Source organism: Lutra lutra, chromosome 4 (assembly GCF_902655055.1).
Source record: "Lutra lutra chromosome 4, mLutLut1.2, whole genome shotgun sequence".
Lineage (NCBI taxonomy): Eukaryota > Metazoa > Chordata > Mammalia > Carnivora > Mustelidae > Lutra > Lutra lutra.
In genome coordinates, this window is record NC_062281.1 from 38,586,795 (window position 1) to 38,600,149 (window position 13,355).

The 13,355-nt window shown below is 36.1% G+C and overlaps 1 protein-coding gene across 6 annotated transcripts in view; it reads right to left on the bottom strand.

Annotated features, from left to right (window-relative positions):
* VPS13B (vacuolar protein sorting 13 homolog B) overlaps positions 1–13,355 on the bottom strand; it is a 763,452-nt gene that overhangs the window by 741,220 nt on the left and 8,877 nt on the right. For all 6 annotated transcript variants that reach the window (XM_047723595.1, XM_047723597.1, XM_047723594.1 and 3 more), the window contains exon 3: positions 5,489–5,632. In XM_047723595.1, the coding sequence (XP_047579551.1) occupies positions 5,489–5,632 (144 nt within the window). The remainder of the gene's footprint in view (positions 1–5,488; positions 5,633–13,355) is intronic.

A 13,355-nucleotide genomic window follows, 5' to 3' on the forward strand; every position in this document is an offset into this window, starting at 1 on the left:
TGGCAGGAGTGGAAGTGAGTGAGGGGGAGGACACATTCAAATGACTACTAAAGTAGTAGTCATTTAAATTAATCCCACCTCATTTAAGAGAATTAAAGTGTGTGTGTGTTTTTTTTTCCTAAAGGCCATATAAATATTGTTAATAGCCTTACCAACACTTCCTTCTGCATAGTGCTCAAGCTTCAAGCACAAGATAGGATACTTCCCTCTTCGAGACTAACTAAACAAATAATGGATTTCCACAGCACCAAAATGTGCAAGGAGAAAGGACAACAAGATTGTCCTGTAACTCCAAGCACTAACCAGCAACTAAAAGTACATACATACATTAAGAAAAAGCTCTTTGTTTATCCCCAGTTTTTACTGATAATTTTAAAGTTTTGGTTTAGGTACAAAAGATTTTTGGTTTGGTTTGGTTTGGTTTTATGAACAGTGAGTATTCTATAATTAGCTTTGCAGTCACATTTATCAGGTCAAAAGATTTTATAGGGGTTTTTTTTGGGGGGGGGGGGTTGTTGTTTTTGTTTTTTAAACTTTCTAGGTCATACAGAGGCCCAAACAAATAGTTGTTTAAAAACAAATTTACTGGGCGCCTGGGTGGCTCAGTGGGTTAAGCCGCTGCCTTCGGCTCAGGTCATGATCTCAGGGTCCTGGGATCGAGTCCCACATCGGGCTCTCTGCTCAGCAGGGAGCTTGCTTCCTCCTCTCTCTCTCTCTGCCTGCCTCCCCATCTACCTGTGATCTCTCTCTGTCAAATAAATAAATAAAATCTTTAAAAAAAAAAAAACAAATTTACTACTGCTCTAGGTTGAAGAAGCTCTTTTGCAAGAGTTATTAATAAGATGAGCAAAGCATATACAACCATAGAATAAGAACTATGCAGCAAGTCCTGCCCTCTTTTACAGGTGAGGCCCACAGAGGCTGAAAAGCAAGAATATGCAAAAGGAGAGGAACACATAGTTAAATGTAAGTTACTGAGCTAAGTGTTGGATCCACATAGTTAATTAGAGTGAACTACTTAAATAAGTCAGACCTGGACCACTGATGATGTGTCATGAATCAAATTCTGCAACCAAAGTAAAAAAAAAAAAAAAAAAAAGCTCACAAGTAAAATCTGAAGGGTCTAAAGGCGGGTTAAATGACAGAAATGTCTCCCAGAGTAAACAGCTAACAGTTAAGTATTTTTTGAGTGAAATATCAATGTATTAAAAAAATTCAGTGCGGATATGAGGAATTTCAGAAACAAGACAGAGGATCATAGGGGAAGGGAAGGGAAAATGAAACAAGACGAAACCAAAGAGGGAGATAAACCATAAGAGATTCTTAATTTCAGGAAACAGGGGAGTGAGGTGGGAGGGTTGGGGTAGCTGGGCGATGGACACAGGGGAGTGTATGCGCTATGGTGAGTGCTGTGAATTGTGTAAGACTGATAAATCACAGACCTGTACCCCTGAAACAAACAACACATTATATGTTAATTTAAAAATAATATAAGAATTCAGTGTGAATATCACGGTGGCCTTTATTTGACCTAACAGAACAACTTGGGGGTGCCTGGGTGGCACAGATGGTTGAGCATCAGCCTTTGGCTCAGGTCATGATCTCCAGGTCCTGGGATCAAGCCCAGTGTTGGGCTCCCAGCTCAGTGGGGAACTTGCTTCTCCCTCTCCCCCTGCTTGTGCTGTCTCTCTCTCTCAAATGAATAAATAAAATCTTTAAAAAAAAAAATTAAACACAACAACTCAGGTCACCCTGTCATCAAAAAAAAAAAAAAATCTCTATAAAACTAATTACAGGGGGGCCTGGGTGGCTTGGTCAGTTGAGCTACATACTCTTGGCTTCAGCTCAGGTCCTGATCTGAGGGTAGAAAAATGGAGATCCACACTCAGCAGAGAGTCGGCTTGAGACTCTCTCCCTTTCCTTCTCCCCCAAGATCATGCATGTCAACTCACTAAAACAAACAATTCTTAATTATCATATGATTTCTCTGATATGAGGAATTTGAGAGGCAGGATAAGGGGTTGTGGGGGGTAGGGAAGGAAAAAATGAAACAAGATAGTATGGAGAGGGAGACAAACTCTAAGAGACTCTTAATCTTACAAAACAAACTGAGGGTTGTTGGGGCGTGGGGAGTAGGGATAGGGTGGCTGGGTTATGGACATTGAGGAGGGTATGCGCTATGGTGAGTGCTGTGAAATGTGTAAGCCTGATGATTCACAGACTGTACCCCTGGGGCAAATAATACATTATATGTTAATAAAATATCGTTGCATGAAAAAATAAATAAATCTTTAAAAAATGACTTATAGAGACATGCTAAGGCAGTATATTATAATTATGACTAGAGTCACCCTCAATCATCATACATCTCTTTCTTTAAGTCTCCTTAGAAGGTTACATAAATATCTTGACAATGCTGTTCAGTGCACTGAAGAGCAGGAAATCAACAAATGTCGGTAGAATTAAACTGAACTTTACAAACTAGACATACCTTCTTATCAAGGCATTTAGCAGTATTATATTTTTGTAATGACATTTTCTGAATTAGACCTCAAATTTCTAACTTTTAAGTTGTATTTATTACATTGTCAAATATCAACAGTAGTATTTTTAAAAGATTTATATCCAAAACACTAAATGATCCCTTCATTTAACCAACCTCCCACACTAATTTATGAAATAAGTATTTTCTTCAGGTGATTCTACAATGTAATAATTTGAAATAATTTAAATTAAATATGGGCTTATTCAGTTTTACTAGTACATGTGTAACTTTTTAACTTAATTTCCTACTACACTAATCAAAGCCTAAAATAGGAAAATAAACTGTTTAAAAATGTGTTTCATCTACAATGTCTTACTGAAAAATTAATTCCAATCACTAACCTAAGTATTACTCTCCAGGGATGGACACTGCTGAATAATTTGTCCAAATGTCAACTGCAATTTTCAAAAATCTTTTCTACCTCAAAATTTTAAACATCTGCAAAAAATACTTGTTTTGAGAGTAGTTTACATTCATGACACTTGACCTTTTGCTGTACACACCACAAAATTCAAGTCTCAAATACCATGCAAGCAGGAAACCTGATCATTCCTGCAGTAGCCATCTGCATCGTCCAATATCAAATATTAGTTCTAGGTTGCACTAAGTCATGTGTTACAAATCTTTTTCTGCAGCCTCTATAATTAGTTGTAATTTGCCTCTTTTAAAATGTGTTTCTTATGGGACATCTGGCCTTGAAACTTCCACCTTCCGATTGAAAAAATACTTAGTGTCTGGATTTTTTTTTCTCTTTTAATATGGAGCTCTCCATGGGTGGTATAACCAAGCCCAGACTTCTAAAAAAAAAAAAAATTAAATTCCAGGAACAGATGATGATTAAGACCACTTAAGTATTACCTAAAATGAATGTAAAATAAAACTCTGTTGTAATAGAACTATTTCACAGATTTCTAAATACATCTCCCGTGTTTTTCATGTTTACAAAATAAATTCTCATGGAAATATAGCATTGGTCTACTTACTTCCAGAAATTACATCAAATTAGATAATAAAAGATTAGAATCAAAGATTTCATAAAAGGAAAAAAGGATGAGCCCAGTGGGCTGATATGACAAAATATCTTCTTAAAACAGGAAATTATTTTAAAATCATAACCTTAATTCACAGACTGATTATATTTAGGACACACTAAAATTGCCATAACATTTAATAAATTATTAAATTGTTAAAATTAATACTCATCTCATCATCATCAACTCATTTGGTTCTAGAAAGCATTTTTTAAACTGCAAGTGAAATATGGGCTAACAAAAAAGTAGTAAAAATGAAGAGACAATACTTTTCTACGAAAAGGAAAAATTCGTAATATACTGCTATCAGATCTATTTGCTTCCTATATTAAATAATTTTTGCTAGAAACTTCTTAAAAAATAAGTATTATACCTTTACAAAAAAGAAAAAACACTAAGAAATGTAAAATGGTCAGAGAAAAGGTCAAGAAAAAAAATCAGCTTCTGATGCTGAAACTTCAAAAACACAATGAAATTTGATAGGTTTCTTAAACCCTACATATGAGTGAAATCATATGGTATTTGTCTTTCAATGACTTATTTTGCTTAGCGTAATACTCTCTAGTTCTATCCACATCATTATTTTTATGACTGAGTAATATTCCATTGTGTTTATATATACCACAGCTGCTTTATCCATTCAAATCAGTAAAGAGGGAAAAAAGGAGGCAAACCAAGAAACAAACTTTTAACTATAGAGAACACACTAATCGTTACCAGAGGGGAGGTTGGTGGGGGATATGTGAAATAGATGATGGGGATTAAGGATGCACTTGTGATGAGTACCAGGTGTTGTACAGAAGTGTTAAATTACTATATGCTACACCTGAAATTACTGTAACACTGTATGTTAACTTAAATTAAAAATTCATCTCAAAAAAATGAGAAATGTTCATCTCATTTAAAAATGTCATGTAGGGGCGCCTGGGTGGCTCAGTGGGTTAAGCCGCTGCCTTTGGCTCAGGTCATGATCTCAGAGTCCTGGGATCGAGCTCCGCATCGGGCTCTCTGCTCAGCGGGGAGCCTGCTTCCTCCTCTCTCTCTGCCTGCCTCTCTGCCTGCTTGTGATCTCTCTCTCTGTCAAGTAAATAAATAAAATCTTTAAAAAAAATAAAATAAAATAAAAATGTCATGTAGGGGGGAGCCTGGGTGGCTCAGAGGGTTAAGCCTCTGCCTTCGGCTCAGGTCGTGATCTCAGGGTTCTGGAATCAAGCCCAGCATCGGGCTCTCTGCTCAGCAGGGAGGCTGCTTTCCTCCCTCTCTCTGCCTGCCTCTCTACCTGCTTGTGATCTTTCTCTCTCTGTCAAATGGATGAATAAAATCTTTAAAAAAAAATGTCACATAGGGGTGCCTGGGTGGCTCAGTGGGTTAAGCCTCTGCCTTCAGTTCAGGTCATGATCTCAGGGTCCTGGGATCGAGCCCCACATCGGGCTCTCTGCTCAGCAGGGGGCCTGCTTCTCCCTTCTCTCTGCCTGCCTCTCTGTCTACTTGTGATCTCTCTCTCTGTCAAATAAATAAATAAATAAATAAATATTAAAAAAATAAAAAATTTAATTAAAAAAGTCATGTAAATATAAAAAATCATACAGCTCTTTTGCAAAAATTCAAAAACTTCACCTGAAAATTGGACACAATCAGGTCCTACTTCTAGTAGAGACAGATAATAAGCCATCTACATGATCACTATGATGGCTATGATTAGATTCAGTGAAATCAGTATGAAAATAACCATTAGAATGTTTTATCCAAATATAAGAATACCCTTTTGCAATTATGTTACTTTAATAGGCATGTAAGAAACTGTAAGTGTATATAAACTTTGTGTAAAAGGTGACATATCCCAAAAGTTAAAGAAATAACACCATTAACTATTAAAATACGTTAACATAAAAAACTAGGTTCAATAACTTACCTGTATTCCATCTTTAAGTTTCAAAATGCATTCCATTGTATTGATGGTAATTACTACTGGTTCTGAACCCAGTTTTGTCCAGGGTACATGGATCCTCAACTCATGAATATGTCCACTTAAAAAAGTGAATGGTAATTTCAGTTCCTTAAAACAAAAATATTAAAAGTTAGTAAGTGCTTAATTTTTTCATTATAATATCCACATTACTTTCTGAAAAGAGAAATGAAATTTCTAAAACAAAAATATTTTAAGAAATACTGTTCAACAAAAAGTACCAAATAACTTGTTAAACTATAGGTTATGATACACAACACAAACCTATTGTACAAGTTACTTTTAATAAGCTAGTTAACCTGCCTAGGCCTCCATTGCTTTTTCTGCTGAATAAATATAATATAAAATATGTGGTACATAACAGAAGTTCATATATGATAGTGGTTGTAATAATCACAGTAGACAGCAGCACTAAGATAACTGAATGGCATATTGTTTAAAATCTCCATTCAAAAACATGTCTTTAAAATGTGTTTTAAACTAACAGAACAGGACTGTAAGGCAAGTTAAAAGGGTATGGAGAGAGCAGAGTTAAAAGATAAGAGAGTGACCTAACAAAATAAAAATTAACCAAACTTGAAAAATAAAAAAAGTATTGAGTTTTACCTAATTAAAGATTGTACCCGGATACTATCTGGTCATAAAATTTAAATATTTTCTTACTGATTTCCATTATTATTAGGAAGAAGGTGAGAAATGAAAACATAAATGTCACCATAATCACTTTATATTACTAACTTGTAACACTGACAAAATTCTTAAAAATTTACAAAGGAAAAAATTGCAATATAGATTATACTTCAATCACATTTTAAGTTATTTCAACTATTTGTGAAAATTAAGATATACATTAAACTTATTCATCCACAATTGCCCATCTACTTAGGTTAGCAACAAAGTAAAATAGCTAAATATAGGCAATATGGCAAACCACTGGGAAACTTGTTGAATATATCTGTGTCTCAGTTTATTGTAAAATCTGGATAACAATAGTATCACTGAGAATTAACTGAATTTATACAAAGTGCTCAGAATATTATCTTCCTCTAAGAACAACTGTTACAAAAATGCTAACTATGCTTACAAACATATGGGCCTCATGTAGGTATTCAGAAGTCTTTAATTCCTGCAAGAGCAGAATACCTAAAATCTATTTCTACTATATTATTCTAATGGAGTGTCACATTTTAAGTATTTGCCATTAAAATTTGAAAGATCAATTTGAAGTATAAACCAATTATATTTTCATCAGCATGTATAACAAAAACATTGTTTACTCAGAACTTACTATGTACCAGGCACTTTACCAGCATACAATTATTTAATCCTTATAAGACCCCCAAAAGGTAAATATTATTATTCTACCAATTTTACAGATGAAGAAGAATCTGAGGCATGGAAAGGTCAAGTAACCTCCTAAAATGACACAACTTGGAAAACCAGGACTCAAAACTGGAAAATATGATGCCAGAACCCTTCCTCTTCACCACAACTATACTTAATCTATACTTCCATTATGAGAACTTAATACCTTTCCATTGGTTATGCATCTATTTGGACAATGAGCCCATGATAGTGCCATCTCTATGACTTCCTGACTTGTGTAACAAAGGAACACTTGTGAAATGCCTACCACAGTCGCAATTTATGGGTACAAATTGGATTTTTGCAGGAAGTAGTCAAAAGCACCTGAATCAAACCCTCAGTATCATCAGAATGCTGTTAATCAACTTTACCGCTACTACCTAAACACTAACACAAGACACAGCATTCTATATTTGCACACGGAATTTTGAGCCCTATCACCCATATCGAAATCCACTTGAACTTCAACACTTATCATCTGACTATAATCAAGATTATTTCCATTACCTCAGAGTTGTGAAAAATGAGAATATATTTATGCCTTGTAAAAGACAAAACACGGATGTTGTTATAGTAGACAGACCATCCTTAATATAACTATAAAAAACAAGTTTCATTCCTTTTACTTCAAGATAAACTGTACAACTTTAAAATACTTTATTTACTTATAACTTCAGAAATACATTGCAAAAAATACATTCCAAAAACCAGAACATCTATGACTGCACAAAGAATATCAGTAAAGAAGAATTTAAGAAGGGGGTTAAAAAGTTCAAAAACCTAATTCTAGGTAGGCTATAACAAAATATTCTAACAGAATACAGGCATACTTTAAAACTAAATTTTAGGGCGCCTGGGTGGCTCAGTGGGTTAAAGCCTCTGCCTTTGGCTCAGGTCATGATCCCAGGGTCCTGGGATCGAGTTCCGCATTGGGCTCCCTGCTCAGCAGGGAGCCTGCTTCCCTCTCTCTCTCTGCCTGCCTCTCTGCCTACTTGTGATCTGTGTCTGTCAAATAAATAAATAAAAATCTGAAAAAAAAATTTTTTAATTAAAAAAACTAAATTTTATAAGTAACAAAACCAAACATAGACAAATCTAAAAACCTTCATGCAGCAAAGAAAACATTCAAGAGAGCAAAAAGGCAACCTATGTAATAGGAAAAAATATTTGCAAACCATTTATCTGATAAGGGTGAATATCTAAAATAAACAACAAAAAGTAATTCCAATTTAAAAGTAGTAAATGATTGAATAGATATTTCTCAAAAGAATATGTACAAATAGCCAGCAAATATATGAAAAGATGTTCAACATCACTAATCAAGGAAATGTAAAACAAAACCACAATGACCTACCATCTCACACCTGTTGGAATGGCCATTATCAAAAGTAACAAGTGCTAGCAGGTATGAAGAGAAATTGGAATGCTTGTGTGCTGTTGGTGAAAATGTAAAATGATGCAGCCACTAAAGAAAGCATTATGGAAGTTCCTCAAAAATTAATAGAATCGCCACATGAAATCAGTCCTGAGTATATATGAAAAAGAACTGAAAATAGGATCTCAGAAAGATATTTGCAGAACCATTTCACTGCAGCATTAATCACAATAGTCAAGAGGTGGAAGCAGCCTAAATGTCCACTGAAAGATAAATGGATAAAGAAGATGTGGTATATACAATCAAATATATCCAATCTTCTAAAAAGAGGAAATTCTGTCATGTGCTACAACATGACTAAACATGTTAAAGACATTATACTAAGTGAAATAAATCAGTCACAAAAAGACAAATACTGTAAGATTCTACATATATAAGGTATCTGAAGTAGTCATATTCTTAAAATCAAAGAAAATGGTGGTTGCCAGGTGCTGGGGGGAGAAGGAAAAAGGAAGTTGTTAAATGGTTATAGAGTTTTAATTTTTGAAAGATGAAGAAGTTCTACAGATCTATTAAATAACAATGTGCATATAGTTAACACTAGTCTATACTACAAAATAGCTAAGATGGTAAATTTTATGTTACATGCTTTTTACTACAAAATAAAAATGAATACAGGACAGGACTTTAAAAATTCTGCGTTAGGGGGCGCCTGGGTAGCTCAGTGGGTTAAAGCTTCTGCCTTTGGCTCTGGTCATGATCTCAGGGTCCTGGGATGGAGCCCCGCATTAGGCTCTCTGCTCGGCGGGGAGCCTGCTTCCTCCTCTCTCCCTGCCTGCCTCTCTGACTACTTGTAATCTCTGTCCATCAAATGAATAAATAAAATCTTAAAAAAAAAAAAAAAAAGAAGAAGAATTCTGAGTTAGGAAGTTGGCAAATCCTCTTTCCAAAAAGCAATCAAAAAACTAGACAAAGTTGTCAAAAAAGAAAGAAAAAATCAGGGGCAAAAAAGAAGTCTAACCTAAGGCCACAGTATTTGTTGGTACGATCAACAAAACAGCAGACTGTCCAGAAAATTAACAGACTTGCTATGATTTCACATATCCCTGAGAGTCTAGAAAGCTATATGCATTTGACAGGTTGTGCTTACTTAGAGGAGAGGGACCTAACAAGCTACGCATTCATGGTTAACCAAGAGGCCTTGTAACCCAGTAAGTTAAAAAAAAGAGGGGGCAAGGATCACATTTATAAATTCCCTGAATTGTGAGCATTATCTAATATATGTTTAGGAGTGGAAGAAAGTCTATGTAAAGAGTTAGATTTACTGGTTCAATGGTTTAAACAGTCTCTAGCCAGTCAATGGCTGATGACTATTATAGTGACCCAGGGTAATACCTAGAAAGCCAGAACTGAACACACAAAGAATGGCTGGAGGTGGTAGGGAGGCATCAACATTAGAGGCCACACACTACAGGGGAAACACCAAAAATTTGGTTAAGGCAAATCACTAAAAAATAAACATAAATCAATATCAACAACAATCATCCCCTGGATAGAGGAAATCAGAATTCAGAGTTGATATAACTTACTATCTATAAAATGTCCAGTTTTCAACCAAAAATTCTGAAACAAGGAAAGTATACAAATTAAATAAAAATTATCTCTGAGGGTGCTCAACTGTAAAACTTAGCTCACAAAGACTTCATAATATCTATTATGTTCAAAGAAAAGAAGAAAACCATATTTACATAATTCAAGGAATATAGGACAATGATTCATCAAATAGAAAATATCAATGAGACAAATTGCCAAGAACAACCAAATGGAAATTATAGAATTCAAAAGTACAGTAAATTAAATGAAAAATCCACTAACAGAGCTCAACATCAACTGGCAAAAAGAATCAGTGAATCGACACCCTGACAAATCACAGTGAAAAGCCAGGGACAAAAAAAAAATCTTAAAATCAGAAATAGAAAAATCGCTAACTTCTCATTACACACAATGGCAAAAAGATAATGAGATGGGCGCCTGGGTGGCTCAGTGGGTTAAGCACCTGCTTTCAGCTTAGGGAATCCTACATCAGGCTCCCTGCTCAACAGGGAGTCAGCTCCTCCTTCTCCCTCTGCCCCTCCCCCAGCTGTGCTCTCTCTCACTCACTGTCTCTCAAATAAATCAAATCCTAGGGAAAAAAAAAAAAAAAAGAAGAAGAAGAAGAATAAAAAGAAGGTAATGAGATGACATTCAAAAACAATAACCAGGGACGCCTGGGTGGCTCAGTGGGTTGAGCCGCTGCCTTCAGCTCAGGTCATGATCCCAGCGTCCTGGGATTGAGTCCCACATCGGGCTCCTTGCTCAGCAGGGAGCCTGCTTCTCCCTCTGCCTGCCACTCTATCTGCTTGTGCTCACTCTCGCGATCTCTCTCTCTCTCTGACAAATAAATAAATAAAATCTTTAAAAAAAAAAAAACAATAACCAAAAATTCTATATCCTGCAGATATCCTTCAAAAATGAAGGCAACAGTGCAATTGCTGGGTCATAGGGTAGTTCTATTTTCAACATTTTGAGGAACCTCCATGCTATTTTCCAGAGTGGTTGCACCAGCTTGCATTCCCACCAACAGTGTAGGAGGGTTGCCTTTCTCCACATACTTGCCAGCATCTGTCATTTCCTGACTTATTCATTTTACCATTCTGACTGGTGTGAGGTGATATCTCATTGTGGTTTTGATTTGTATTTCCCTGATGCCGAGTGATATGGAGCACTTTTTCATGTGTCTGTTGGCCATCTGGATGTCTTCTTTGCAGAAATGTCTGTTCATGTCTTCTGCCCATTTCTTGATTGGATTATTTGTTCTTTGGGTGTTGAGTTTGCTAAGTTCTTTATAGATTTTGGACACTAGCCCTTTATCTGATATGTCATTTGCAAATATCTTCTCCCACTCTATCAGTTGTCTTTGGTTTTGTTAACTGTTTCCTTTGCTGTGCAAAAGCTTTTGATCTTGATAAAATCCCAATAGTTCATTTTTACCCTTGCTTCCCTTGCCTTTGGCGATGTTCCTAGGAAGATGTTGCTGCGGCTGAGGTCGAAGAGGTTGCTGCCTGTGTTCTCCTCAAGGATTTTGATGGATTCCTTTCTCACATTGAGGTCCTTCATCCATTTTGAGTCTATTTTCATGTGTGGTGTAAGGAAATGATCCAATTTCATTTTTCTGCCTGTGGTTGTCCAATTTTCCCAACACCATTTATTGAAGAGGCTGTCTTTTTTCCATTGGACATTCTTTCCTGCTTTGTCGAAGATTAGCTGACCATAGAGTTGAGGGTCTATTTCTGGGCTCTCTATTCTGTTCCATTGATCTATGTGTCTGTTTTTGTGCCAGTACCATGCTGTCTTGATGATGACAGCTTTGTAAAAGAGCTTGAAGTCCTGTGATGCCACCAACTTTGGCTTTCTTTTTCAATATTCCTTTGGCTATTCAAGGCCTTTTCTGGTTCCATATAAATTTTAGGATTATTTCTTCCATTTCTTTGAAAAAAATGGATGGTACTTTGATAGGAATTGCATTAAATGTGTAGACTGCACCGCTGGGTATTTACCCTAAAGATACAAACGTAGTGATCTGAAGGGGCACGTGCACCCAAATGTTTATAGCAGCAATGTCTACAATAGCCAAACTATGGAAAGAACCTAGATGTCCATCAACAGACGAATAGATAAAGAAGATGTGGGATATATACACAATGGAATACTATGCAGCCATCAAAAGAAATGAAATCTTGCCATTTGCGACGACGTGGATGGAACTAGAGGGTATCATGCTTAGCGAAATAAGTCAATCAGAGAAAGACAACTATCATATGATCTCCCTGATATGAGGGAGAGGAGATGCAACATGGGGGGTTAAGGGGGTAGGAGAAGAGTAAATGAAACAAGATGGGATTGGGAGGGAGACAAACCATAAGTGACTCTTAATCTCACAAAACAAACTGAGGGTTGATGGGGGGAGGGGGTTGGGTGTGGGGTTATGGACATTGGGGAGGGTATGTGCTATGGTGAGTGCTGTGAAGTGTGTAAACCTGGCGATTCACAGACCTGTACCCCTGGGGATAAAAATATATGTTTATAAAAAATAAAATTTAAAAAAAAATGAAGGCAAAATAAAAGGAACACCCAAATAAAGACTCAGATAATTCACTGTTAACAGAATACTGAAAGTTCATCAGACTTGAAAGGAACACCAGACAGTAACGCAAATTCACAAAAAAGCACCAATGAATGTAATTGTATAATCATTAAAGGACAATATAAACGTATATTTTCTCCTGACTTAAAAGGCCATTACCTAAAACACAATTATCAAATTGTACTGTTGGACTTTATAACACAAAGGTGCAATATATATGACAATAGCACAAAGAAGGGGGAAGAAATGGAGCTATAACAGAGGAAGTTTCTGTATTTTAAGTAACAAATTTAGCATTAATCTGAAATAGACTAAAAAAACTGGATCCATATTGTAAGATTTGGAGTAACCGCTAAAAAGTAATGTGAAAATTAAAGAAATTAAAAATGAAACATTAAAAAATATCTACTGAATATAAAAAATTGGTAAAGGATGAGAAAAACAAAAAAGAACACAAGAAATATTGACAATAGAAAATGGTAGATAGAGGGGCGCCTGGGTGGCTCAGTGGGTTAAGCCGCTGCCTTCGGCTCAGGTCATGATCTCAGAGTCCTGGGATCGAGCCCCGCATCGGGCTCTCTGCTCAGCAGGGAGCCTGCTTCCTCCTCTCTCTCTGCCTGCCTCTCTGCCTGCTTGTGATCTCTCTGTCAAATAAATAAATAAAATCTTTAAAAAAAAAAAAAAAAAAAAAAGAAAGAAAATGGTAGATAGAAATCCAACCATATGATTAAAAACATTAAACGTGGAGGGATTGAATACTCCAGTTAAAAGGCAAAGATTGAGTGGAAAAAAAAAAAAAAAGGCAAAGATTGGGGGTGCCTGGGTGGCTCAGTCGTTTAAAAGTCAGCCTTTGGATGAGGTCATGATCCCGGGGTCCTGGAATGAAGCCC